This window comes from Phyllopteryx taeniolatus, chromosome 1, assembly GCF_024500385.1.
Source record: "Phyllopteryx taeniolatus isolate TA_2022b chromosome 1, UOR_Ptae_1.2, whole genome shotgun sequence".
NCBI lineage: Eukaryota > Metazoa > Chordata > Actinopteri > Syngnathiformes > Syngnathidae > Phyllopteryx > Phyllopteryx taeniolatus.
In genome coordinates this window covers 35,663,881-35,690,500 of record NC_084502.1, presented here as the reverse complement: position 1 = coordinate 35,690,500, position 26,620 = coordinate 35,663,881, and the positions used below count along the sequence as shown (strand labels likewise).

At 42.8% G+C, this 26,620-nt stretch overlaps 1 protein-coding gene across 7 annotated transcripts in view; it reads right to left on the bottom strand.

Moving 5' to 3' along the window:
* Positions 1-1,848: 1,848 nt before the first annotated feature.
* Positions 1,849-26,620, bottom strand: part of vps13d (vacuolar protein sorting 13 homolog D) — a 120,638-nt gene continuing 95,866 nt past the window's right edge. For all 7 annotated transcript variants that reach the window (XM_061791836.1, XM_061791870.1, XM_061791827.1 and 4 more), the window contains 11 exons: positions 26,178-26,327; positions 20,621-20,770; positions 20,419-20,515; positions 19,049-19,197; positions 18,506-18,640; positions 15,052-15,219; positions 7,913-8,045; positions 7,135-7,330; positions 5,299-5,430; positions 4,969-5,209; positions 1,849-2,780 (listed from right to left, as the gene is read on the bottom strand). In XM_061791836.1, the coding sequence (XP_061647820.1) occupies positions 2,649-2,780; positions 4,969-5,209; positions 5,299-5,430; positions 7,135-7,330; positions 7,913-8,045; positions 15,052-15,219; positions 18,506-18,640; positions 19,049-19,197; positions 20,419-20,515; positions 20,621-20,770; positions 26,178-26,327 (1,683 nt within the window). In that variant the 3' untranslated portion in view covers positions 1,849-2,648. The remainder of the gene's footprint in view (positions 2,781-4,968; positions 5,210-5,298; positions 5,431-7,134; positions 7,331-7,912; positions 8,046-15,051; positions 15,220-18,505; positions 18,641-19,048; positions 19,198-20,418; positions 20,516-20,620; positions 20,771-26,177; positions 26,328-26,620) is intronic.

The following is a 26,620-nucleotide window of genomic DNA, read 5'->3' as shown; positions in this document are numbered from 1 at the left end:
GTCTTTTGACATCTAGAGAAAGCCTATGACAGAGTACCCAGAGAGGAACTGTGGTACTGCATGTGGAATTCTGGAGTGGCAGAGAAGTATGTTAGAATAATACAGGACATGTACGAGGGCAGCAGAACAGCGGTGAGGTGTGCTGTAGGTGTGACTGCATCAGGGATCAGCCCTGAGCCCCTTCCTGTTTGCAGTGGTGATGGATAGGTTGACAGATGAGGTTAGACTGGAATCCCCGTGGACCACGATGTTTGCAGATGACATTGTGATCTGCAATGAAAGCAGGGAGCCGGTGGAAAGATGGAGGCACGCACTGGAAAGCAGAGGAATGATTAGCCGAAGTAAGACAGAATATATGTGCATGAATGAGAGGGGTGGTGGGGGAATAGTGAGGCTACAGGGAGAAGAGATAGCAAGGGTGGAGGACTTTAAATACTTGGGGTCAACCGTCCAGAGCAATGGGGAGTGTGGTCAGGAAGTGAAGAAACAGGTCCAAGCAGGTTGGAACGGGCGTAGGAAGGTGTCAGGTGTGTTATGTGACAGAAGAGTCTCTGCTAGGATGAAGGGCAAAGTTTATAAAACAGTGGTGAGGCCAGCCATGATGGACGGATTAGAGACAGTGGCACTGAAGAGACAACAGGAAGCAGAGCTGGAGGTGGCGCAAATGAAGATGTTGAGGTTCGCTCTCGGAGTGACCAAGTTGGATAAAATTAAAAAAGAGCTCATCAGAGGGACAGCCAAGCTTCGATGTTTTGGAGACAAAGTTAGAGAGAGCAGACTTCGATGGTGTGGACACGTCCAGAGGAGAAATAGTGAGTATATTGGTAGGAGGATGATGAGGATGGAGCTGCCAGGCAAGAGAGCTAGAAGAACACCAAAGAGAAGGTTGATGGATGTCGTGAGGGAAGACATGAGGGCAGTTGGTGTTCGAGAGGAGGATGCAGGAGATAGGCTTACATGGAAAAGGATGACGCGCTGTGGCGACCCCTAAAGGAATAGAAGGGTGTGTGTTTGTCTCTGCCAGAAGGGAGTTGATTTTACTTCTGTACATAAAGTACTTTGAGTTGCATTTTTTTTGGGTATGAAACCGCTTATCAGGAAGTTTGGTTGATTTAAGACAGCAGCATGAAATGTCTCAACAAACATTTCTGAAATAAAATGACGATGTACAACAGATTCCACGGGAATTACTTTAAAATGAGCTCGTTTTAAAAGCAGGCAAAAAGACAAGTTCTTTCAGTTTCTTATCTTTTTTGAAGGCTCACGAGAAATACTTTTTTCCAACTTCAACATCTCTTGAGATCTGAGATTATATTTTTAACAGATTTTTGCACAGAGAGCCAGGGGCACACAGACAGAATTTTAGATGAAAAGATATCAGTTATTGAGGCTCTGCATGCTAAGTGAGGCCCTGTCGCCCTTGGTATATAAAAAAAAAAAACATCATGTGTTACGGTTTTACAATTTGTGAAGTGCACTGTTATGTGCAGAGAAAGGATAGGTGCATTCATGTATGAAAGGTCACCATAATCAAGTACGGATTAAAGTGTAGCAGCATTTAAATAATTTTTTATGTTGTGTCATCATCTACAGAAGCTGAAAAGGTAACCAGCCTATTTTTACAATGTTATACAAAATACCAATATCAGTATTTGAATATAGGGGGTAAAAGTAAAAAGCCGTCCGCAAATATTCAAGTAAAATGCCGACACCTGAAAAAAAAATCTATTTAAGAACAGTAATGTCCTATCACTGCTATCTACAGTATATACAGTATTTTAAAGTGATTCTTCAAAAGTTAATTATGCCATCTGATATAGGGTACAGTAACAGACTGCAGACAAAGTGTTAACTCAGGGGCCATTTATTTGCATTTGTCCATGTGCAAGTATTTTACAAAACCTTCAGATGTCACGATAGGCCACTCAAACTCTCTTTGGGAAAATCTTATTCGACATCAAACCAAAACTTAAAAGCCATAATGACGCTTCAATTACTTGAAACAAACTCGGCTACAACTTAAGACGCTTGTTTATGAGGAAGTCATAGTTGCACAAAGAGGAACAAACGGTGATGCGACAGAAATGTCAAAACTGGCAGTTTGTAAGTGTACATGGCAGAGACAGGGGAAGGCAGCTCCAAAGTGAATGGGGTTAGGGCATATCACATTTCAAAATGTGTCAGTGCAATTTATATTCCAACCCCCCCACACAAAATATTACACACAGAAAAACAGTCCAAAGCTGGTTTTATTTCACATCTCTTTCCATACCTTTGTATTTACATTTTTACCCATTCAAAACATTGTGGAAGACCTGCAGGATATGTACATCAAGTGCTATAAACACGGTCAACTCGAGAAACAAATATACCCCACTGAAATTAAAACTTTGTAATTCATATGTGCTCTGTCTGATATTAGGGCATGTGGCTGTCTGAATAGCCCCTTTTTCTCTGTGGTTGATTAAGCATTATCCATTCATCCAGCTTCATTAGCGTGTAGCAAGTGAGCTTGAGCCTTTACCGGCTAACTCTCGACATGATACAAGGTACCCTTTGGACTGGTCGCCTCTCAATCGCATGGGAGATTACACATCTTCATTTGAGGGATCTTCAGAAAATCCAGATAAAGATTCATCCATATTTGATCAAGACTCAAGCAATAAGCAGTCCTCATTGTTACTGATAGGCAGCATCAGCTGTTGTTCATAGTACAGACTCTTGGCATAGTTGATCTCTTGGGAGATTTTGAGAGCCAGAGGTTCATTCTTCACATGGACCTGTGGATCAAGTATATAGAGGATTAGAACACAAATAATAGAAATTAGGAGTTCCATGGAGTAAGAACCAGGGAATGCTAAATGCAGCAACCAAAATAGTAGACACAGTTCTAAGTATAATGCAGTGCTGCACCACGGCAAACTACACCCACAATAAAAGTGTTTACTTCTAGGGATGTCCCGATCCAACACCGATATTGTAGCTTTGATATTGCTACCGATATCGGTCAGATCCGATTTCAGCAATAATCATAGATAATTTTATTATTAATTTGTATGGAATGTTGAAAAGGTTTGATCAAGTGATATTACTCAAACAGAACAGTAATCAGCAACATTGGGTATGAGGAAAAACTGACCAATTGATTATTAACCAATGGGTTACATAAAGTAACTGCTGTACACCTCTTGACCTCTAAGGGGCAGTGTGATGCACGCAATGAGATACACTTGCAGGAGCAAAGGAAAAAGTATGTCATGATCAAATATAACTCGTTTTTCAATACAGCATTTGTGTAGCAATATTCATTATTTTGAGAGATATAAGTGTCACGAGTTCATTGCTAATTTTCATTAGCTTGTCAATTGTGTTTTTCCATTTATTGTGTGCAAGCTTTGAACTAGCGATTTTTGTGAGCAAAAACAAAAAAACTACACTAGCGATTTTTGTGAAAGAAAGAAACTAAGGCTGTGATGTATTTGGAGAGTCAATAAGTGCAATTCTTTTGTTCTGTCCGTTTAGTTTTCCAGTGAACTTCAACTGGAGTATCCATAAACGACTTTAATCAATCGACATTCACTATTACTCCTTGCTATTATAAGGTCTTTTCCACCAACCAGTCCAGGAACTTTGAGTTCCTGGTAGCAAAAGGTTCCTGTGCCCCCTGTGATTTGCGTTTCCATCACATTTATTAGTTCAGGGTATCTTAGGCCAATTAGGCTGATGTTGCTCATTACGGACAGCTACTGAATCTAAAAAAAATGCTGGTATTTCAAGCTTTCAATGTCTTGTATCGTAATCTAAATTTCTAATATTTTTGATACCTTTAAAATCGAACCCTTTATCCAGGTGAGGCAATTAGAACTGATTCTCATTTGCAATGCCAACCTGGCTGCAGAGAGTCTTTAAGGTAGACCTGTGTGGAGTTTGCATATTCTCCCCGTGCATGGGTGGGTTTTCTTCGGGTACTCCGGTTTCCTCCCACATCCCAAAACCATGCATGGTAGGTAGATTGAAGCCTCTAAATTGCCCGTAGGTGTGAATGTGAGTGCGAATGGTTGGTTGTTTCTATGTGCCCTGCGATTGGCTGGTGACCAGTTCAGGGTGTACCCAGCCTCTCGCCTGAAGATAGCTGGGATGGGCTCCAGCACGCCCGCGACCCTAGTGAGGGTAAGCGGTAGAAGAAAATGGATGGATATTTTATTGAAATGACATACCTAAACAGAAGCTTGTAGATGATAATAGATGAGATTTATCAGCTGGAATATGCAATAGGGAGATGAGCCTGAAGCCTTACACAGTTCATCTACAAATTTGAGAATAAATCACATCTACAGTCATCTGTAGGCTTCAACATTTATTTAAATATTTATTTATTCAAAAAGACAAGTTTTTCTAATGTATTGGCATTTAGGCGAATACATTTTTCTTCATTTTCATGCAGGTTCTCCAGCTTTAGAGAATATTTGCTCACATGCCTTTTCTAGATCTATTATTCACCATGTGCTATCATCCATCCATCAATTTTCTTATACCGCTTATCCTCACAAGGGTCACGGGCGTGCTGGAGCAATAAATAATACATGACTTCATGGACAGCTCTTAGTCAGTTTTTAAATACAGAGAGTGAAGTGTTTATTATCTGTAAAATGTGTTTGCAGGAAAAAAAAAACAGACTGTACATTACAAATATTTATTTGTGAAGAGAAGTTTCCCCACCCCCCTTTTTTCCCCCACTTCACTCCAGTGGTGGCGTACTGAAGCTCGCTCGTACCTCAAATTTTGGCTTGCAACACAAAATATCGAACATGCGACAGCTGGTAACATGAAAAAAACAAATAAGTAATAATAAAAAAAAGAATAAATAATAATACATAAGTTGGGTACTTGTAAGTCAAGGTACTGCTTTAACTTACATTTTAAAAATGTCTTGTGACAATTAAGTGGTGTAACAGTATGAAGTCTTACCATGGGCTTCTGGTGGGAGGGGCCAGGGATGGCCACACCACTACTGGTGCTTTCAGCCTTTTTGGTGAGCTGCACATACACTTTCCCATGATCCTTAGACACCAGACTGTGGTAGAGGTCGTCATATTTGATCTCCAGGAAAATGGCTTCACGGTCCATATGGTCTCCAGGTTTTAGGAAGTAGACCACTTTGGAAGAGATTAGCACACTGTAGCTGTCGATGGGCTCTACTGCAATGAAGCTGCAGTGAGGAAATGGAAGCATGTGAAGGGACGGAACAGTTTGTTGAAGCCACTGTGCATACAAGTCCAGTGAAGATAACAGACTTACAACTCAGACTGAATGTTGTCTGTAAGGCGGAAGAGCTGCTCCTGGCCATCAGCCTGCAGGGCTGAGTAACGAGGCAAAAGACCCTGAGGACCTTTGCAGCAGCGAGGTTTCCTGACACGCATCACACTTAGCCTGCACAACACAGGAAGTTCACAGGAACATGGGATCAGAGTTTGATATACAGTACGTAAAAAAAGTGGTCATTTAAAATCTGTGCCTGATTGATATCTCAGAAAGAGATAGAGGCTATTATTATTTATGTTATTCAGCAGAATGATAACAAAACACATGGGTCTCTCATCCCATCATGACCAGAAGAGTTGGTCAAGGCAGATGGCCACCCTAAAGTATTGAAACTTGGTATTTCAGTTTTTCTTTTTTAATAAATCTGCAAAAATTTCAACAATTCCGTTTTTTTCAGTTAATATGGGGTGCTGTGTGTACATTAATGAGGAAAAAATGAACTTAAATGATTTTAGCAAATGGCTGCAATATAACAAAGTAAAAAATTTAAGGGGGTCTGAATACTTTCCGTACCCACTGTACATCCTGGATTGGTCCCGAGTCAATTCTAGAGACAGACAACCATTCACATCCACCATGCTGGCTGTACGTCAGCAGTGTGTACCACTTTACTATTAGTGACACTAGCAGTGGCACTAGACTTTACACTGATTTTATTGGCCTGATTGGTATCGGCCGATAATTAGCATTTTACACTGATCGGCTTTCATGTCATAATTCACCGATCCGATCAATGACGTCATTGATTGACTCCACGTCGCCATCGTGCACAGTATATTTGAATCCAAAAGCTAGTTTATTTTTAGCCTTGTCGCGTGTCTTTTGACGTAGCACTGTAAATATCTGACGGCCAATAAAGTTATTAAAAAAAAAAAAAAAAAAGGTCGGCAGTGTGGGACAGACAACGCGTAATGCCCGGCCGGATCAGACAACAAGACAAATGTGCTCCTTCACGATTGCACTATTGGTATTCCGATACCACCGCATCCCGTTTTTACGATCATTGGGCTTTATCTTGGCAACTCAAATGTGACCGGATATACTTGTTACCGCGGCGACGACAACAAGAGTGGAGCGAGCCGACTGTATTATAAGGACAAAATGGGGAAAAACGTGTGTTGGTGGTCACCGGTGCTCAGGACAGGAGAGGACGTTCGTTTAAGGCTTGCTTCAGGTATGTTCACGAACTTTTAACATGATACGGCTCGCAAGCAGGCAACAAAAATGTTATGTAGCCTAGCAAGCTAGTGCTAGCGCTAACGGTTGTATGTAAACATGCCGCCATTCTGTCGAATCATGCTCTAAAGTTTCGGTGTGGGTGAAGTAATTTAATTACAGTAAGTTAGCACTCATTATTTCTGTCACGTTGTAATGTTGGTTCGACCTGACTGATTAGAATACACGATCTGACTAGAGCAGTGATTTCCAACCTTTAAGGAGCCAAGGAACATATTTTACAATTGAAAACTTGAAAAATTGAAATGTCACAAAAAGTGGATACATTAATTACTGTATGTACTTCCTGCCATCTAATAGAAGACCATTCATTTGTTCTGTCTGTCACTATGCCTCACTGGCATAAATAGATGAACAAAGATACATTATTTATTGTAAATATATTTTTTTGAGCAATTAAGTACACAAATATATACAGTAAATGAACAGGTCATTTAAATAGACACATTGCTCCATCTTGTGATAGGATCGGTGATCGGCCCCAAAAATCCTAATCGTGTAAAGCCTAAGTGGCACTATATAATTCAAACAAATTGAACTGAACTGTACATAATGCAGGTAAGTGGTTCCACCCACCTGTGGTTACTGAGACTTGCCATATCCCGGACCGTCTGTGCCGTCTCTGAAGCGAAGTCCAATGCTCCAGCCACTGGTTTGGTCACAGTGCCGACAAGTCCTTTACCCAGGCCAGAGAAAAACCCACTGACGCCACCCTCCGTCTTGACTCCCTCCACAGTTGAGGTTATGATACTCGTCATGCCACCGATGATACCTGGGAGATCATAGGAGCTTTTTAGGTTTTTTGGCAAAGTGTGGTAGATCAGGAGACATTTCACACACCAATTAAATCCATTTATAAGCCATAGCGTTCAAATATGTTACTTGTACCTGTAAAGTTCCTAACGGTTTTATAATAACAGTTTTCCCCTGGAAAGGACCAGGGGAAAACTTGACTGTAAATCTGAGCAAGCATCTACAAATAAATATTTTTCTTTACAGGCTCCACTGTAACCTAAAGTCTAAATTTAAGGAAGGCTGTACGTAAATTAAACAAAAGCTTCATGCTGCCACGTACAGTAACAGTTGCACACTCCCATAAAAATTGTTGAGTTGTGGTCATCAATTTTTTTGGTCCTTGTTTGTGTCTATTAATGTTTTTTTTCCCCTAGTAAGTCATGCTGCAATTTTACTTTGAAGTTCAATTCCAGTGAAGTCCTAATGACTCTGCCTCAAGATTAAAAAGCTGGCATGGTGCTTAAAAGTTCTGTGAAACTGACTGTAAATGGGTGTTTGGGGTGAATTGAGACAATACCATGACTAATATGTAACTGAGGGAGATGCTTGCAGGTAGTACCATGAGCTAGTCCATGGATGCCTGCGACCAGGTGTTCGCCACTGGTGGCTCCGTGGTATCTGATGTACTCTCGCTCTGTCTGGTGCCGGTTGTCCATGGTTTTCCCCAGACCATCAGATAAAGTTCCTGCAAACTGATGGATGCATATGGGGCTTCTGTTACTAGTGCAATGTAATGCAGTTGTTTTTTTCAGCTTTGTTCATTGGGTGGGATAGTGACAATTTACCAACATAGAAGTAGCCATACAGCAATGTGATCTAAATCTATAAAAGGTAAAAGGGGCTTCCAAAACTAGGGCTGCACGATACTGGAAAAAGAATTACATAGATTTTTTTTAATTTTTTAAACCTGCGATATGTATTGCGATGTGAAATACAGTGGTGTGAAAAAGTGTTTGCGACCGTTCTGATTTCCTTTTTTTGTTTTGCTTTGTTTGTCACACTGTTCCCCATCATCAAACAAATTTAAATATTAGTCAAATACAACACAAGTAAACACAAAAGGCAGTTTTTAAATGAAAGCTTTTATTATTAACGGAGAAATAAATCCAAACCTACATGGCCCTGTGTAAAAAGGTAATTCCCCACCCCCCCGTTAAAACATAACGTGGTTTATCAGAATCAAAATCCTCTTTATTTGCCAAGTATGTCAAAAACGCACAAGCTTCAGGAGTTTGACAGCTGGGTGTATTAAGGTGCACTCGTTTGTGTAGAGAGAGAAGAGCAGCGGAGCGAAGACACATCCTTAGGGTGCCCCGGTGCTGATAGTGTGTGTGGATGAGGTGGTGTCCCCCAGCCTCACTTGCTGTGTCCTGCTCGCTTGGAAGCTGTAAATCCATTGCCAGATGACAGGCGAGACGCTGAGCTAGAGAAGCTTGGAGGAGAGGATTTCGGGGATAATGGTGTTGAACGCAGAGGTTAAGTCCACGAACAGGATCCTCATGTAGGTCCCCGTGCCATTGAGGTGCTCTATGATTAAGTGCAGTCCCATGTTGACTGCGTCAGCCACAGACCTGTTTGCTCGATAGGCAAACTGCAGGGGGTCCACCAGAGGTCCTGTGACGCTCTTGAGGTGCTCCAGCACGATGCATTCAAACGACTTCATGACCACAGATGTCAGGGTGTAGTCATGTCGACCCAAGATTGCAGGTTTCTTTGGGACTGGAATGATGGTGGAGCGTTTGAAACAGGATGGTATGTCACACAGTTCCAGAGATCCATTGAAGATCTGCGTGAAGACTGGAGCGAGCTGGTCCGCACAGACTCTGAGGCAGGATGGGGACACAAGGTGTGGGCCCGCCGCTTTGTTGATCTTTTGTAGTCTGACGATGCGTCTCACATCCTGTTCATGAATGGTCAACGCAGAAGTCAGATTGCAGAGGTACGATGGTAGTCGGTGGTACGGCTGGGTGGGTGTGGGGTGTGAAAGTGTCCGCTTCAAATCTGCAGTAGCAGGTGTCCAAGTCATCAGCTAGTCCTCTTTTGTTCTCCGCTTGGGGGAATGGTCGCTTGTAGTTGGTTAACGATTTTACTCCTTGCCAGACTGACTTAGAGTCGTTGGGAGTAAAGTCTTTTTCCATCTTTTCTGCATAATTTCTTGTGATGTTAATTTCTTTTGTCAGCAGATTTTTAGCGTGATTGTACAGGGCTCTGTCCACTCTTCGACAGGCGTCCTCTTTACTTTGGTGAAGTTCCTTAAGTTTGGCAGTGAACCACGGCTTGTTGTTATTGAAAGTGTGAAGTGTCTTAATTGGTACAGACACATCTTCACAGAAACTGATTTAGGATGTGACACTGTCTGTATATTCATCCAGGCTGCCAGTTGAAGTTTCAAACACACTCCAGTCTTTGGAGTCTAAACAGCCTTGAAGGTCTAGCTTTGCTTCATTGGTCCACTTCACTGTTTTCACCATAGGCTTCGCACATTAAAGTTTGTGTCTGTATGTTGGTATTAAGTGAATTAAGCAGTGATCAGATGAGCCCAGAGCATCACGAGGGATAGCATGGTATGCGTCATTTAGCCTGGTATAACAGTGGTCTAGAACGTTATTTTCCCTGGGAGGACAGTCAATGTGCTGCTTGTATTTAGGGAGCTTGTGGTTGAGTTTAGCTTTGTTAAAGTCCCCAAGAATAATGAGGGGTGAATCTGGGTGGCAATTTTTCAAGTTAGTTTACTTGTTCAGCAAGCATTAGCTGTGCGGCCTTCGTGTCTGCCTGGGGAGGAATGTAGATACCCGTGAGGGTGAACGAGGTGAACTTGTGAAAAATGGTGCACGGACGTCACAGAGCTCAGCACACACTGCAGCCCGCATTTGGAGTCACTGTTTTTGAACTGTAAGCCATTCTACTCGCCGCATGAGTTTGCATCATTCATTCTAACGGGCGTTTACATTCCGCCTCAAGCAAACACAAAAGCCGCACTGCTAATGCTCGCCGAACAAGTCAATGAAATTGAAAAAAAAAAAACACCCGGACTCACCCCTCATTGAGCAAAGGCTGTGTGATCCTTTACACAGATCAGTCGTCCTGGTCCCTTTGCAGAAAAACAGTCTTGCATGGAGCCCCAGATCGAGGGAGATTACCAGTGTTCTGGTATGTCTTCCATTTTCTAATAATTGCTCCCAGAGTTGATTACTTCACACCAAGCTGCTTACCGATTGTAGATTCAGTCTTCCCAGCCTGGTGCAGGGCTACAATTCTTTTTCTGGTGTCCTTTGACAGCTCTTTTGTCTTGGCCATAGTGGAGTTTGGAGTATGACTGTTTGAGGTTGTGGACAGGTGTCTTTTGTAATGATAAGGAGTTCAAACAGGTGCCATTAATACAGGTAACGAGTGGAGGACAGAGGAGCCTCTTAAAGAGGAAGTTACAGGTCTGTGAGAGCCAGAAATCTTGCTTGTTTGTAGGTGACCAAATACTTATTAAATAAAAATCAGACTGATTTTCTGTTTTTTTTTTTCTAATTTTGTTTCTCATAGGTAAGATATACCTTTGATGAAAATTAAAGGCCTCTCTCCTCTTTTTAAGTGGGAGAACTTGCACAATTGGTGGCTGACTGAATAATTTCCCCCCCACTGTGTGTGTGTGTGTGCATATATATATATATATATATATATATATATATATATATATATATATATATATAAACGTACCATGGACAAAAGGTCATTTAAAAGCGGAAATTCTCTAAAATAATCATACATGAGAAAAAGGTTTTTAACATGGATTTAAAAACATTGATACTTGGTACTGACTTGACTTCTGTCAACTTATTCCATTTGTGAGCAACATAGCAGCTAAAAGCTGCTTCATCACGTTTATTTTGGACTCCATTATTTGACCTGAGTCTGTAGATCTCAGAGCCCCACTGGGTTTATATTCCATTTGCATTGGTGTCATATATTCAGGAACGAACCCATTTCCTTTAAAGACCAGTCGCAGAACTTTAAAGTCTATTTTAAAACTGACAGAGAGCCAGTGTAAAGACTTTAAGAACTGGAGTAATATTTTCTGACGTGACCAGAGTTTTTCATGGATGGAGAAGGGGGCCTTCGCATTTTATTAGATGTTGGTTTCAGCCGAGGGGTAAGGGAGGAAGATATTGGCGTAGTGTGTGTTGGATTGCAAAATGGACAATGGCCTTCATCCTGTCTGTGACGTCTAACATGGCATATAGGCTAGATAAGAGAGTTTTGCGTTGGAATTTGCTCCAATAGGGCAGGTAGGGGTGTAGAAGATTGCAAGTGTTGCCTCATCTCATTCGTTCCTCCAATTCTTTGGGTGACGTCGGTGACGCCTTCTGCTCATCGTATAGTCTTATCTCTTGTTTCTCCGATTGCTTAGGTACAGCTTAAGACTCCTTCTGCGCCTTTTGTCAATCAGCCGTGTCAACAAGGCCAATGTTTTCCTATCGTGCCGCTAAATGACGTACACAGTAAAAAATGTTGGCAGTCAGTAACTTAACCCCTTGTTTATTTAGACAGAAACTGTCTGCCTTGTAAATGTATGTAATGTCTTCGATTCCAAAAAAATGCAGAAATTGTTGAAGCTCACGGATAGAGAAGTACACACATTTTAAGCGACTTATTTAGCTGCTTAAGCCTGCTGAAACACACCATATAGTTGGTAAAACACACTACTTCGGTATTCTTCTCGATGCAAAAACATTTCACATCCTTGATAGCTCCATCACCAACTATTAACGTTTGGGGTGCCATTTTTTTCTTGGATGATTTAGTTTCATACCTTTCAATGGTGGGTTGGGAATGAGCGTTCTTTGTCAGGGTCTTGTAAAAGTGGCTCAAATCTGTTTTTTAGTCTGATAATGTTTTGCATTGACTTGCTTCCTCATTTTTCGCCCTTTGCTGTAGCGACCGTCCACGGCCGCTCTCTCGTGGGTGAAGAAGCCTTCAACACAGGCCAGCCGGATTCCTTGGTAATCTGCTGGTGTTCTGTCCTTCCTTTTGGACGCTGGCCCAAATGTTTAGGCTTTGATCCCAGTAAAGTCCAGTGACAACTGCTGGATGATCCATTACCGTTTCCACAGTCCACATCTGTCCTCTTTGTGAAGCTAACTGGCTGTCTGTTAGCATGATGCTGCTCACCATTTTGAGACATCAGTAGAGTGTTTTCATTCTCTAACTGTATTTGTACACATACACTTCAAGGGGGTGAATTTCCGTTTCCAGGACCGCCATCTTCTGTAGCAGCTTGTGATAGTCTTCAGTGGAAAAGAGAGATCTTGTTGCTCATAGCAGGCTTGTGCTAATTACCAGGCCACGCTAAAAACTATTGGAATATGGCAATGACTGACTGTTTCTACAAAAAGTACAGTCCCACAGGTTTAAAAATATCCAGGAGTTGCTGGATATAACCCCAATTCCAATGAAGTTGGGACGTTGTGTTAAACATAAATAAAAACAGAATACAATGATTTGCAAATCATGTTCAACCTATAATTGAATACACTACAAAGACAAGATATTTAATGTTCAAAGTGATAAACTTGATTGTCTTTAGCAAATAATCATTAACTTAGAATTTTATGGCTGCAACACGTTCCAAAAAAGCTGGGACAGGGTTTACCACTGTGTTACATCACCTTTTCTTTTAACAAAATTCAATAAACGTTGGGAACGGAGGACACTAATTGTTGAAGCTTTGTAGGTGGAATTCTTTCCCATTCTTGCTTTATGTACAGCTTCTGCTGTTCAACAGTCCGGGGTCTCCGTTGTCGTATTTTACGCTTCATAATGCGCCACACATTTTCAATGGGAGACAGGTCTGGACTGCAGGCAGGCCAGTCTAGTACCCACACTCTTTTACTACGAAGCCAAGCTGTTGTAACACGTGAAGAATGTGGTTTGACATTGTCTTGCTGAAATAAGGAGGGGCGTCCATGAAAAAGACGTTGGTTGGATGGCAGCATATGTTTCTCCAAAACCTGTATGTACCTTTCAGCATGAATGGTGCCTTCACAGATGTGTACGTTACCCATCCCATTGGCACTAACAAAGCCCCATACCATCACAGATGCTGGCTTTTGAACTTTCCGTCCATAACAGTACGGATGGTTCTTTTCCTATTTGGCCCAAAGGACACGACGTCCACAATTTCCAAAAACAATTTGAAACGTGGACTCGTCGGACCAGAGAACACTTTTCCACTTTTCATCAGTCCATCTTAGATGAGCTCGGGCCCAGAGAAGCCGGCGGCGTTTCTGGGTGTTGTTGATAAATGGCTTTTGCTTTGCATAGTAGAGTTTCAAGTTGCACTTACGGATGTGGCGCAGAACTGTATTTACTGACATTGGTTTTCTGAAGTGTTCCTGAGCCCATGTGGTGATATCTTTTACACAATGATGTCGGTTTTTGATGCAGTGCCGCCTAAGTGATCGAAGGTCACGGGCATTCAATGTTGGTTTTCGGCCTTGCCGCTTACATGCAGTGATATCTCCAGATTTTCTGAACCTTTGGATGATATTATGGACCGTAGATGATGAAATCCCTAAATTCCTTGCAATTGTACGTTGAGGAACATTGTCCTTAAACTGTTTGACTATTTTCTCATGCTCTTGTTCAAAAATAGGTGAACCTCGCCCCATCTTTGCTTGTGAATGACTGAGCAATTCAGGGAAGCTCATTTTATACGCAATCATGGCACCCACCTGTTCCCAATGAGCCTGTTCACCTTGTGTGATGTTCCAAACAGGTGTTTGATGAGCATTCCTCGACTTCTCTCAGTCTTTTTTGCCACCTGTCCCAGCTTTTTTGGAATGTGTTGCAGCCATAAAATTCTGAGTTAATGATTATTGGCTAAAAAGTTTATCAGTTTGAACATTAATTATCTTGTCTTTGTAATGTATTCAATTAAATATAGGTTGAACATGATTTGCAAATCATTGTGTTCTGTTTTTATTTATGTTTAACACAATGTCCCAACTTCATTGGAATTGGGGTTGTAATTTCTTTGGAAGAAGAAAAACAAGCTTATCAGCAAGAAAAATGTAAACAGAGGCAAAGCAAGCAGAGCAAAGAGAAAAGCGCCTGTACAGAGCAGAGAGCAGGAAGATGTAATCCATTTTTACAATTATGTACTGTACTGTATTACAAAAGAACATTCACTCGCTGTGTTGTTTGAAGTGTTAAAGGCTCTTTCACATTGCGCTTGGCAAGGCGTCTGACTCCCTCGACTTGTGTGTGCTGATGGGGTGTCAGTGCCTTTTGATGTGACGCCAAAATAAGCAAAGTAGGGGCTTGCTTTTCCAACAATGACAAATATATATTACAGTTGCGGTCCACTCAGCGGGAAAAGCCTCCTGACTTGCTTCTAGGCTGTTGCATCACCACTTCCAAATATGGGCTGGCCGCACCCTGTTACAGTCATTATTGCACTTTGACGTGAGGGCCTTTCACACTGAGCAAGTGCAGTGTGAAAAGGCATTTAAATTTAATAATCTTATTAGCATGTCTAAACAGGTCCCTCTGCTAGTCACTTTTAATATTACAGTTGATTCATTGTATATTACAGTATACCAACATCGCAGCAGACCCTGTGATGTGACTATTGCGCACAAGTACATCACAATGACCACGCTCAAAGAGCAGCCCTAGCTAAAACCAAACAGCTAAGTGAATCTGTACCTTGGCGGCAGAGTTGGACACGCCATGTGTCACATTTCGTATGAGGCCACCCACGTTGCCATACTTGATGAGCTCTGATACGCCCTCAGAGACATCATTGAGGAGTCCGATTGGATTTCCAAGGAAGTCCACAGAGCCCAGGATCTGAGCTGCCTGGCTGATCAGCTCCTTTAGAGGAAAAACACACATTACACAGTGTAGTACAGTGAACAGCCACACTTGTTTTGACCACTTGGACATCTAATGAGATCTAATACAAGAGGTGTATCAAAAATAATGCCTTTGCAAAGACAACAATTGAACATTATGTTTACTAATGTGGTTGTAGTTTGCAGCAGTGTACAACTGCACTGCACCAATCAGCGATTGAGTGCAGTGCCTAATATTTTGACTCTGTCATGTCGTTAATAGGCTTCATGCGATCAGGATTTTTTAGGGCGATCACCGATCAGAGTTTATAAAACCGATAACCAATTACCGATCTGATTTCAAGATGGAGCAATGTGTCAATTTAAATTACTTGTTGATTTACTGTATACTGTGGGGCAAAAAAGTATTTAGTCAGCCACGAATTGTGTAAGTTATCCAACTTCAAAAGATGAGAGAGGCCTGTAATTTTCATCATAGGTATACCTCACCTATGAGAGACAAAATGAGGAAAAAAATAAAGAATTCATTAGCAATTTTGGCGGAAAGTATTTGGTCAATAACAAAAGTTCATCTCAATACTTTGTTGTATACCCTTTGTTGGCAATGACAGAGGTCAAACATTTTCTGTAAGTCTTCACAGGGTTTTCACACACTATTACTGGTATTTATGCCCATTACTCTATGCAGATCTCCTCTAGAGCAGTGATGTTTTGGGGCTGTCGCTGGGCAACACAAACTTTCAACTCCGCCAAAGATTTTCTATGGGGTTGAGATCTGGAAACTAGCTAGGCCACTATAGGACTTTGAAATGCTTCTTACATTGCCCGGGCGGTGTGTTTGGGATCATTGTCATGCTGAAAGACTCAGCCACGTTTCATCGTCAATGCCCTTGCTGATGGAAGGAGGTTTTCACTCAAAATCGCAGTCGTCCTGGTCCCTTTGCAGAAAAACAGCCCCAAAGCATGATGTTTACACCCCTATGCTTCACAGTAGGTATGGTCTTTGGATGCAACTCAGCATTCGTTCTCCTCCAAACACGACAAGTTGAGTTTTTACCAAAAGGTTCTATTTTGATTTCATCTGACCATATGACATTCTCCCAATCCTCTTCTGGATCATCCAAGTGCTCTCCAGCAAACTTCAGACGGGACTGGACATGTACTGGCTTAAGCAGACGGCAACGTCTGGCACTACAGGATTTCAGTCCCTGGTGGCGTAGTGTGTTACTGATGGTAGCCTTTGGTACTTAGGTCCCAGCTCTCTGCAGGTCATTCACTAGGTGCCCCCGTGTGATTCTGGGATTTTTGCTCACCGTACTTATGATCATTTTGACCCCAGGGGGTGGGATCTTGCATGGAGCCCCAGATCGAGGGAGATTCTCAGTGGTCTTGTATGTCTTCCATTCTCTAACAATTGCTCCCACAATTGATTTCTTCACACCAAGCTGCTTACCGATTGTAGATTCAGTCTTCCCAGCCTGGTGCAGGTCTACAATTTTGTTTCTATTGTCCTTTGACAGCTCTTTGGTCTTGGCCAGAGTGGAGTTTGGAGTATGACTGTTTGAGGTTGTGGACAGGTGTCTTTTGTAATGATAAGGAGTTCAAACAGGTGTCATTAATACAGGTAACGAGTGGAGGACAGAGGAGCCTCTTCAAGAAGAAGTTACAGGTCTGTGAGAGCCAGAAATCTTGCTTGTTTGTAGGTGACCAAATATATATTTTCCACCATAATTTGCTAATAAATTCTTTAAAAATCAGACAATGCCCCACGCTACTGGGCACCCATAAACTGCCCCCATCTCTTCCACTCACTCGCTCACTTTCTCTTACACACAAAGACCTCTGCTCTGCCAGATTTACTGTAAATGTCATACAAAATAATAGTGACAAAAAATTACTCCCTCAGAACTAAGACCACAGACCAGTCATTTTCAACAATGAACACTGTGCACTTTCTCACAAACAAACTCTTGTTTCAATGTTCAGTTCATGTCTACAAACCAAAATACAATTCACAATAGCATTATTTATCTCTCCATGCATGTTGCGTAGTGGGACTTCTGCCATTCCTTGCCTTCAACAATTCTTTCCAAATATAGTTTATAGTCAGTTGTTGCCACTCGAAGCAGTTTCTTCACGTGTGTCTATTCCAAATGAGTATATACATGTGCACATTGGAGTAAACGTCACACCATTTATTAAGCTAGAGGTCCGTCGTGTAATTAGCACAGTAGCTGGAATTGTTTTTACACTTTCATCAAAACACCCGTTTGATGAAACAAGTTACAAGTAGTTAAAAACAAGATCTCTGCCAAATATACACTCTAGTCGGAAGCCACGATATTTACAGGTATGTGTGTAAACGATGAAGTCACCGCACATTTACGTCAGAACCGAGCACGGATAGACAGAGCAGAGATTCACACATTCGGATTCACGGTCAACATGAGGAAAATTTATTCCTGATCGGTTTGGAAAAATGAAAATTCCATCCCTGTGAAACCAAATGAAATTTCATTCAAATTTGGCCTGTTTATTCCAATTGAGTTGTTTATAGGAAGCGTTTACATCAGGGGAAAGTGTGTAGTCTGTTCAGAGTGTTTCGGGGTTGCCCGGCAACAGGCATTATCATGCGGCGTGAACGTAAGAGCCGCAGGTTGGCAAGCCACAAGAAACTGGTTAAAGAGCCGTAGGTTGGCCAGGCCTGCTTTAGAGCATGATTCGACAGAATGCCGGGGTTTTTACACACACCGTTAGTGCTAGCATTAGCTTGCTAGGCTACATAACGTTTTGTTGCTTGCTTGCGAGCCGTATCATATTAAAAGTACGTGAATGTATCTTACCATGGCGACGACATCGTAACGCATGTATTATCAGAAAACAAAATGGGGAAAAACGAGTGCTGGTGGTCACCGGTGCTCGGGAGATGACGTTCATTTCAGGCCAAATGAATGAATGAGCACCGGTGACCACCAGCACACGGTTTTCCCCATTTTGTTCTTATAATACACGCGTTGTGACGTCGTCGCAAAGGTAACGAGTGTATCCGGTTGCGTTTGAGTTGACAAGAGAAAGCCCCGTGATCGTAAAAAGACGGGTTGTGGTGGTATAGGAATACAAGATTTTATTGCAGTCGTCTGACATAGTGCAATCGCAAAAGACCACATTTGTCTTGTCGTCTGATCCAGGCATTATGTGTTGTCTGCCTCAGATGTGTTTTCTGTCCCACACTGCTGACAATATGCTGCTCTCAATATGATAGGAGTGTAGGCTCTACACTGTTGGAACACAGAACTAGCTCCTACCTCTCTGAAATGCTTGAGAACATCATTGATGATGATCTCTTGGGTCTCATAGGGGTGGACTCGGGTGAAGGGGTACATGTTGACAACAGCATCTTCAAAGCGAACCAGTGGAAATCCCAAGGTACCTTTCAAAGCCTGTAGTAACAAAGAACGTTATGATATTATATCCGAACAAACAACTTGTCTATCCCACTAGTGTTCAAGAGGCCCTGTATACAACAGACCCTGTGTGTTTGCAAAAGCAGCCCCAGCGATCATAACTGCGATTCTGCTTCGCCCAGTTCTTCCTAGAAATCCTAAGCCTTTATGGGTTCAGATGAGTTACAGTATATAAATCTGTCCGTCATGATACATCCTGGGGTTATATGAAAGTGGCTGCGATCAAAACCACCCTCAAACTACTTGGCTTATCGGTGATGATGTCACTAGTGCCACCCAGTCAAACCAACCACATGCAAAAACAACAGTTTATCCTTCTTAAAGTTATATAATTTAGTGTAAGTAGCAGCAGAGATTTTAGAAGGGTTAAAAACTGAAATTTACCTTCAGATCAGCAGGCAGCTTATGAGAGGTGAGGACACTGAGCTTGACCTGAGGCAGGCTGATCTTCAGGTTCTCAAAGTAGTAGCGTTTGGGAGGCCCTGCATCCTGATTGGGCCTCTCGTGGAGGTTTTCATCCAATTTCTCCAGTTCTATATCAATTACATGGATGACTTTTTTAGATGTTATGCACAATATATTTGACTTTAGCCCCTTTTACATAAGATGGGAATTTTTGCACTCCCGTTGTGTTTTGGTGCTGAGTTAACTGCAGGCAAGCAATAGCCTAAAAAAAAAAAAAAAGTGAGTTTTCTATGGATTAATGGAACAATATCCATACCTGTTTAAGTGGGAGAGCTTGAACATCAGATAAATAAATTAAAAATGAACATAACAGACTCTTGTTATGGAACAAGTTTACAGTGTGTTCCCTGCATATTCAGGATTCGCTACTTACGGATTTGCCCATTATAAATGTTTTTCTTTATCCATTGTCCGTTAAGTGCTGAAAAATTCACCTGTTTGCTGATTTGTGCTATGGCCAAAATCCTGTTAATGATATATGGTTTCATTGTGTAACTGGTCTGGGTGTGAACACGGGTGTTTATTGTAGGGAGGATAAAATGTAAATCAGATAAGGGTGTGGGGGTGTGATGCAGGGTGCATGTGGAGGCCACAGCGAACATCTGTTGGAGACGGCGTCTGGCGCCAGCGGGAAATGGCCATCATTCTGCATAGCAACGATGACGTCAATGGACCATGGACCAATCAGACGACGACGATTCTATACTTCCTCTTTGAAACATTGTATAAACCAGGGGCAGGAACAGATAGCGTTGTTCAGTCTGCGCTGTCTCTGCTGAGGCTAGGATAAGCGTAGCTGCTGACCCAGAGCTCTGTAAAATGTATAGGCTCCTCTGTCAGGAATAAATTGGTTGGCTTTTGACATGTCGTTATATTTGTAGTTCTTTCACGAAAATGAACACGCATGGAACCTCGAGAGTTAATAGGTGATTTAAAACACAGGTTCCTTTACTGTCTAATGTAAAAGTATTGCTTTGGCACCAAGGAACTATGTGAAATGAGTTGAACAGTACTTTCCCACTTTCTTGTGGCATCTAAGTGCCCAGGAATTAAGTTAAACTTAGTTGAGGAAATTCATGCCATGCTCTGCCGCCACCTATTGGAATATATAGTCAATTATAGACCTTTTTAGGGGGGTGTTAACTCAGATATTCACTATTCACGACAGACCTTGGTCAATATTTAACACTGTATTAATAAATGTACAGCTTTAGGGTCTTCTCATTTTCAATAGTAAATGCATCACCATCAATTTGTGAAAGAAACTCAAAATTTTACAGTTCACCGACCTGCTTCTGTCTGCCCATACCCAAAAAAGCTGAGCAGCTTGAGCAATAATTTCTCTTCAATGATGACTGTGAAGCGTCCAGCTGTTACCATGAGGTGCTGCAGACACATCAAAGTTACATCATCACAAAATCCTAATATCTGTGTGGCACATGTGAAATGTGATGACAGCCACAGAGCCATGAGGATCTGTCTGATACTGACCTTGAAGATATCAGTGAGCATAAGCCTGCTGGGAACTTTGACTGAGTTCACTTGCAATGCTGGACCACTTTCACTCACGGTGCCATCGCTGAAACTAGGAGTCACACAGAGCATCACTGGCTGGGTGGTCCCTAGGAGTTGGTTGTCCACCTGATAACCAAAATAATACTAATACTCAATGAACACAACTGACAGCAATATGACACACAGTGGCGTGAAAAAGCGTTTGTCCCCTTCCTGAGTTGTTTTTTTCTTTTTGGTTTTCTGGGGGGCTGTATTTGTCACACTGAAAAGCTTCAGGTCATCACAACAGTTTTAATAGTTCACTAGCTATTTATTTGGGTTGTTTTGATGACCATAGTATACACAAAATACAGTTTTTGAATGATATGGGTGGAACAACCACTAATTACCACAACGAAGTTCAGGTGAAATTACTATTTTAAAATTTTTTTATTTTTATTTTTATTTTTTTACATTGGACCATGTTCTCTTTCCTAACTAAATAAAATCATGATTAAGAAAATGCATTTTGTATTTACTTGGGCTGTCTTTGTGAGATATTTAAAATTGCTTTATGATCCAAAACAATCAAATGTGATAAATATGCAAAAAAGTCATAAATCAGGAAAGGGGCAAATACTTTTCCACAGCACTGTATTTGTACATTGTTTTTATTCACATGAAGCTAAAAGTTGTTGTAAAATAGAACTAACTGTGGTGTATGGTCAGTGCAAGGTCACTACCTCCCCACCAAGCATACGGTGGGTGCATCCGGAAACTATTCACAACGTTTCACTTTTTCCACATTTTGTTGTGTTACAGCCTCACTCCAAAATGGAATAAATTCATTTTTTCCCCTCAAAATTAAAAAAAATAAATAAATAAATAAGTAAGCCATCACTTCTACATAAGTATTCACACCCTTTGCTCAATACTTTGTTGATGCACCTTTGGCAGTAATTACAGCCTCGAGTCTTTTCGAATATGATACCACAGGCTTGGCACACCTATGTTTGGGCAGTTTCGCCAATTCATGTTTGCAGCACCTCTCAAGCTCCATCAGGTTGGATGGGGAGCATCAGTGCAATTTTTGGGCTTTGGCTGGGCCACTCAAGGACATTCACAGTATGGTCCTGAAGCCACTCCTTCGTTTCCTTGGCTTTGTGCTTCGGGTAATTGTCCTGTAGGAAGGTAAACCTTCGCCCCAGTCTGAGGTCCTGAGCACTCTGGAGCAGGTTTTCATCCTGGATGTCTCTGTACATTGCTTCATTCTTCTTTCCCCTTACTCCTGACAAGTCTCCCAGTTCCTAACGAAGAGACATCCCCACAGCATGATTCTGCCACCAACATGCTTCATTGTAGGGATGGTATTGGTCAAGTGATGAGTGGTGCCTGGTTCCTTCCAAACATGACACCTGACATTCACGCCAAAGAGTTCAATCTTTGTCTTATCAGACCAGAGAATTTTCTCTCTCATAGTCTGAGAGTCCTTCATGTACCTTTTGGCAAAGTCCAGACGGGCTGCCATGTGCCTTTCACTAAGGAGTGGCTTCCGTCTGGCCACTCTACCTGATTGGTGGAGTGCTGCAGAGATGGTTGTCCTTCTGGAAGTTTTTCCTCTCTCCACAGAGGACCGCTGGAGCTCTGACAGAGTGACCATCTGGCTCTTGGTCACCTCCCGACTAATGCCCTTCTCCCCTGATTGCTCAGACGGGCAGCCAGCTCTAGGAAGAGTCCTGGTGGTTCGGAACGTCTTCCATTTATGGATGATGGAGGCCACTGTACTCATTGGAACCTTCAAAGCAGCAGAAATGTTTCTGTAACCTTCCCCAGATTTTTGCCTAGAGAAAATCGTGTCTCAGAGATCTACAGACAATTCCTTTGACTCCGCGCTCTGACATGCACTGTCACCAGTGGGACCTTATATAGACACGTGTGTGCCTTTCAAAATCATCTCCGATCATTTCAAGGATGATCAGTGGAAACATGATGCACCTGAGCTCAATTTTGAGCTTCATGGCAGAGGCTGTGAATATTTAGGTACATGTGATTTCTTAGTTTTTTATTTGTAATACATCTGAAAAAAATATTTTCACTGTCATTACGGTGTGTTGTGCGTCGGATTTTGAGGAAAACCTTGAATTTATTCCATTCTGGAATAAGGCTGTAACATACTGTGGAAAAAGTAAAGTGGTGTGAATACTTTCCGGATGCACTTTAAGTGTGAAAGCTCTGCATTCTTTAAAGGGCTATTGTTGTTATCAAATGGTTGATGACTATGACTGTAGCGACACCACACCAGCCAACCTTGAAAACCAGCTGTTGAATCAAATGAATTCATCAAATGTTTCATACTAAATGGGAGAGTGTTGGCCATAGTGGGATTTGATCTGTTAAAGGTCCCCATTTCATCAGTTCTCTTAAATAAAAAAATGAATACACCCTGTGCAGAATTATTAGGCAAGTAAGTATTTTGACCATATTATGACTTTAGCCATATCTCCTAGCTCCCAGCTGGATAAACCTGAATCTTTAATGGATTTAAGCATAGCAGATGCTGTGTATTAGTGTAATCAGTGTGGCTGTGGCTTAAGGAGATCAACACCCTATATAAAGGTGTGCGTAATTATTAGGCAGCTTCTTTAGGTAAAATGGGCCAAAAAAGAGAGTTAACTGACTCTGAAGTCTCTGAGACGGATGCAGCACTCTTGAAATATGTAAGATTTGGGGGCATGATCACAGAACCATCCATCCATCCATCCATTTTCTTCCGCTTATCCGAGGTCGGGTCGCGGGGGCAGTAGCTTCAGCAGGGAAGCCCAGACTTCCTTTTCCCCAGCCACTTCATTCAGCTCTTCATGGGCATCCGAAGGCATTCACAGACCAGCCGGGAGACACAGTCTTTCCAGCGTGTCCCGGGTCGTCCCTGGGGTCTCCTCCCGGTAGGACGTGCCCGGAACACCTCGACAGGGAGGCGTCCAGAAGGTATCCTAATCAGATGCCCGAGCCACCTCACTGGCTCCTCTCAATGCTGAGGAGCACCGGCTCTACTCTGACCCACAGTTCGTGACCATAGGTGAGGGTAGAAATATATATTGATCGGTAAATTGAGAGCGTCGCCTTTCGGCTTAGCTCCTTCTTCACCACAACGGACCGATACAAAGTCAGCATCACTGCAGACGCAGCACCGATCCGCCTGTCCATCTCCTGTTCAATTCTTCCTCATTCGTGAACAAGACCCCAAGATACTTGAACTCCTCCACTTGGGGCAGGATCTCATCCCCGACCCAGAGAGGGCACTCCACCCTTTTCCAACTGAGGACCATAGTCTCAGATTTAGAGGTGCTGATTCTCATCCCAGCCGCTTCACACTCGGCTGGGTACCGTTCCAGTGAGAGTTGGAGATCACGGCTTGATGAACCCAACAGAACCACATCATCTGCAAAAAGCAGAGATGCAATACTGAGGTCACCAAACCGGACCCCTACTACGCCTCGGCTGCGCTTTGAAATTCTGTCCATAAAAGTTATGAACAGGATCGGTGACAAAGGGCAGCCTTGCCGGAGTCCAACCCTCACCGGAAACAAGTGCAACTTACTGCCAGCAATGCGGACCAAACTCTGACACCGGTCGTATAGGGACTGAACAGACCATATCAGGGGGTTCGGTAACCCATACTCCTGAAGTACCCCCACAGGACTCCCCGAGGGACACAGTCGAACGCCTTCTCCAAGTCCACAAAACACATGTAGACTGGTTGGGCGAACGCCCATGCACCCTCGAAGACCCTGCCGAGGGTGAAGAGCTGGTCCACTGTTCCATGGCCAGGACGAAATCCACAGTGCTCCTCCTGAATCTGATATTCGACTTCCAGACGGATCCTCCTCTCCAGCACCCCTGAATAGACCTTATCATGAGGCCGAGGAGTGTTATTTCCCCCTGTAGTTGGAACACACCCTCCGGTCCCCCCCACCAGCCCAGTCTGCCAATCCAGAGGCACTGTCCTCGATGTCCACGCGATGTTGCAGAGGCGCGTCAACCAGGACAGCCCCACAATATCCATAGCCTTTCAGAACGCCGGGTGAATCTCATCCACCGCCAGGGCCTTGCCACCGAGGAGATTTTTTTTAACCACCTTTGTGACCTCAGCCCGCCTCAGAGACCCCAGACTCTGCTTCCTCATGGGAAGAAGGCGTGTCGGTGGAATTGAGGAGGTCTTCGAAGTATTCTCCCCACCGACTCACAACGTCCCGAGTCGAGGTCAGCAGCACCCCATCCTCACTATACACAGTGTTGATGGTGCACTGCTCCCCCCTCCTGAGACGCCGGATGGTGGACCAAAATTTCCTCGAAGCCGTCCGGAAGTCGTTCTCCATGGCCTCATCGAACTCCTCCACGTCCAGAGTTTTTGTCTCTGCAACCACCAAAGCTGCATTCCACTTGGCCAGCCGGTACCCATATGGTGCCTCAGGAGTCCCACAGGCCAAAAAGGCTCGATAGGACTCCTTCTTCAGCTTGACGGCATCCCTCACCGCAGGTGTTCACCAACGGGTTTGGGGATTGACGCCACAACAGGCACCGACCCCCTTACGGCCACAGCTTTGGTCGGCCGCCTCAGCAATGTAGGCATGGAACATGGTCCACTCAGACTTAATGTCCCCCGCCTTCCCCGAGACATGGGTGAAGTTCTGCTGGAGGTGGGAGTTGAAACTCTTTCTGACAGGGGATTCTGTCAGACGTTCCCAGCAGACCCTCACGTTTGGGCCTGCCAAGTCGGACCGGGATCGTCCCGCACCATCGGAGCCAACTCACCACCAGGTGGTGATCAGTTGACAGTTCCGCCCCTCTCTTCACCCGAGTGTCCAAGACATGCGGGCACAAGTCCGATGACACGATCACAAAGTCGATTATTGAACTGCGTCCTAGTAGCAGTGGCTCCCATAAAACACGGAAATGCGTTGTTGACGTTCAACTGAGTTGAGTGGGTGGGTACCAACCACGAAGGATTAGTGGGCAGGTACTTGAATATGAATTCAGAAAACTATATTACACTGTTGGGGATTTCAAATCCACCCGTTTTGCAAGTCTTATGCTATTTTTTGACTTTTGCATTCAATCAACCACGAAGGATTAGTGGTCAGGTACTTGAATATGAATTCAGAAAACTACATTACACTGTTGGGGATTTCAAATCCACCCGTTTTGCAAGTCTTATGCTATTTTTTGACTTTTGCATTCAATCGACAACCCATAGATGTCAAACTTAAACCATGTCACAGACTCATTTTGACCTATGTTATTCATAAAACTGTAGAAAAAATAGGTTTCTGATGGACAGGGACCTTTAAAATACAGGTCTTCAGTGGTGTTCCATGCTGAGATTCTGCATATTCTATAGATGGGTAAAAAGTGCAACACAGTGTTTATGTATTCAGTCTCCATTATGTACTTTTTAGTAATGCACCAAGATGATGTCATGTGAAGCACCATCAATCTGCTTTCCCCACCCTTCCTGACATGAATCTGTTTTGACTGTGAGCAATCTGGATCTCACCTGAACGTTGTGAATGCTCAGTTCCAACACCTCACTCACAGCGGTGCGTGTGAAGTGGACATCTATACCGGACAGTGTGGTGAACACAAGCTCCTCCGAGACCTTGTTAACCAGAGACACGCCGATACCTTCATCCAAGTTCACTAACACCTAGTAAAAATGATGTCACAGGATGTCAGGTACATGTTTATTCAAGTCAGATATGATAATAATGATAATGTCATAGTGGCAGCCCTTGTATACTGATAAGACAAAAATGAGTGATTTGTCTGAGTGATTGTAAAAATGTATGTATTTTATTAGGAGCAAATTGTTTATTGTCAGATTGTGTATTGTCAAATTTTTTCTACTTTCTGGGATTTTTTTGTTTTGTTTTAATATTGATATATACTGTAACATGTCAGAGGACTATCCTCTTTTTAATTTGGACTACTCAAATAATT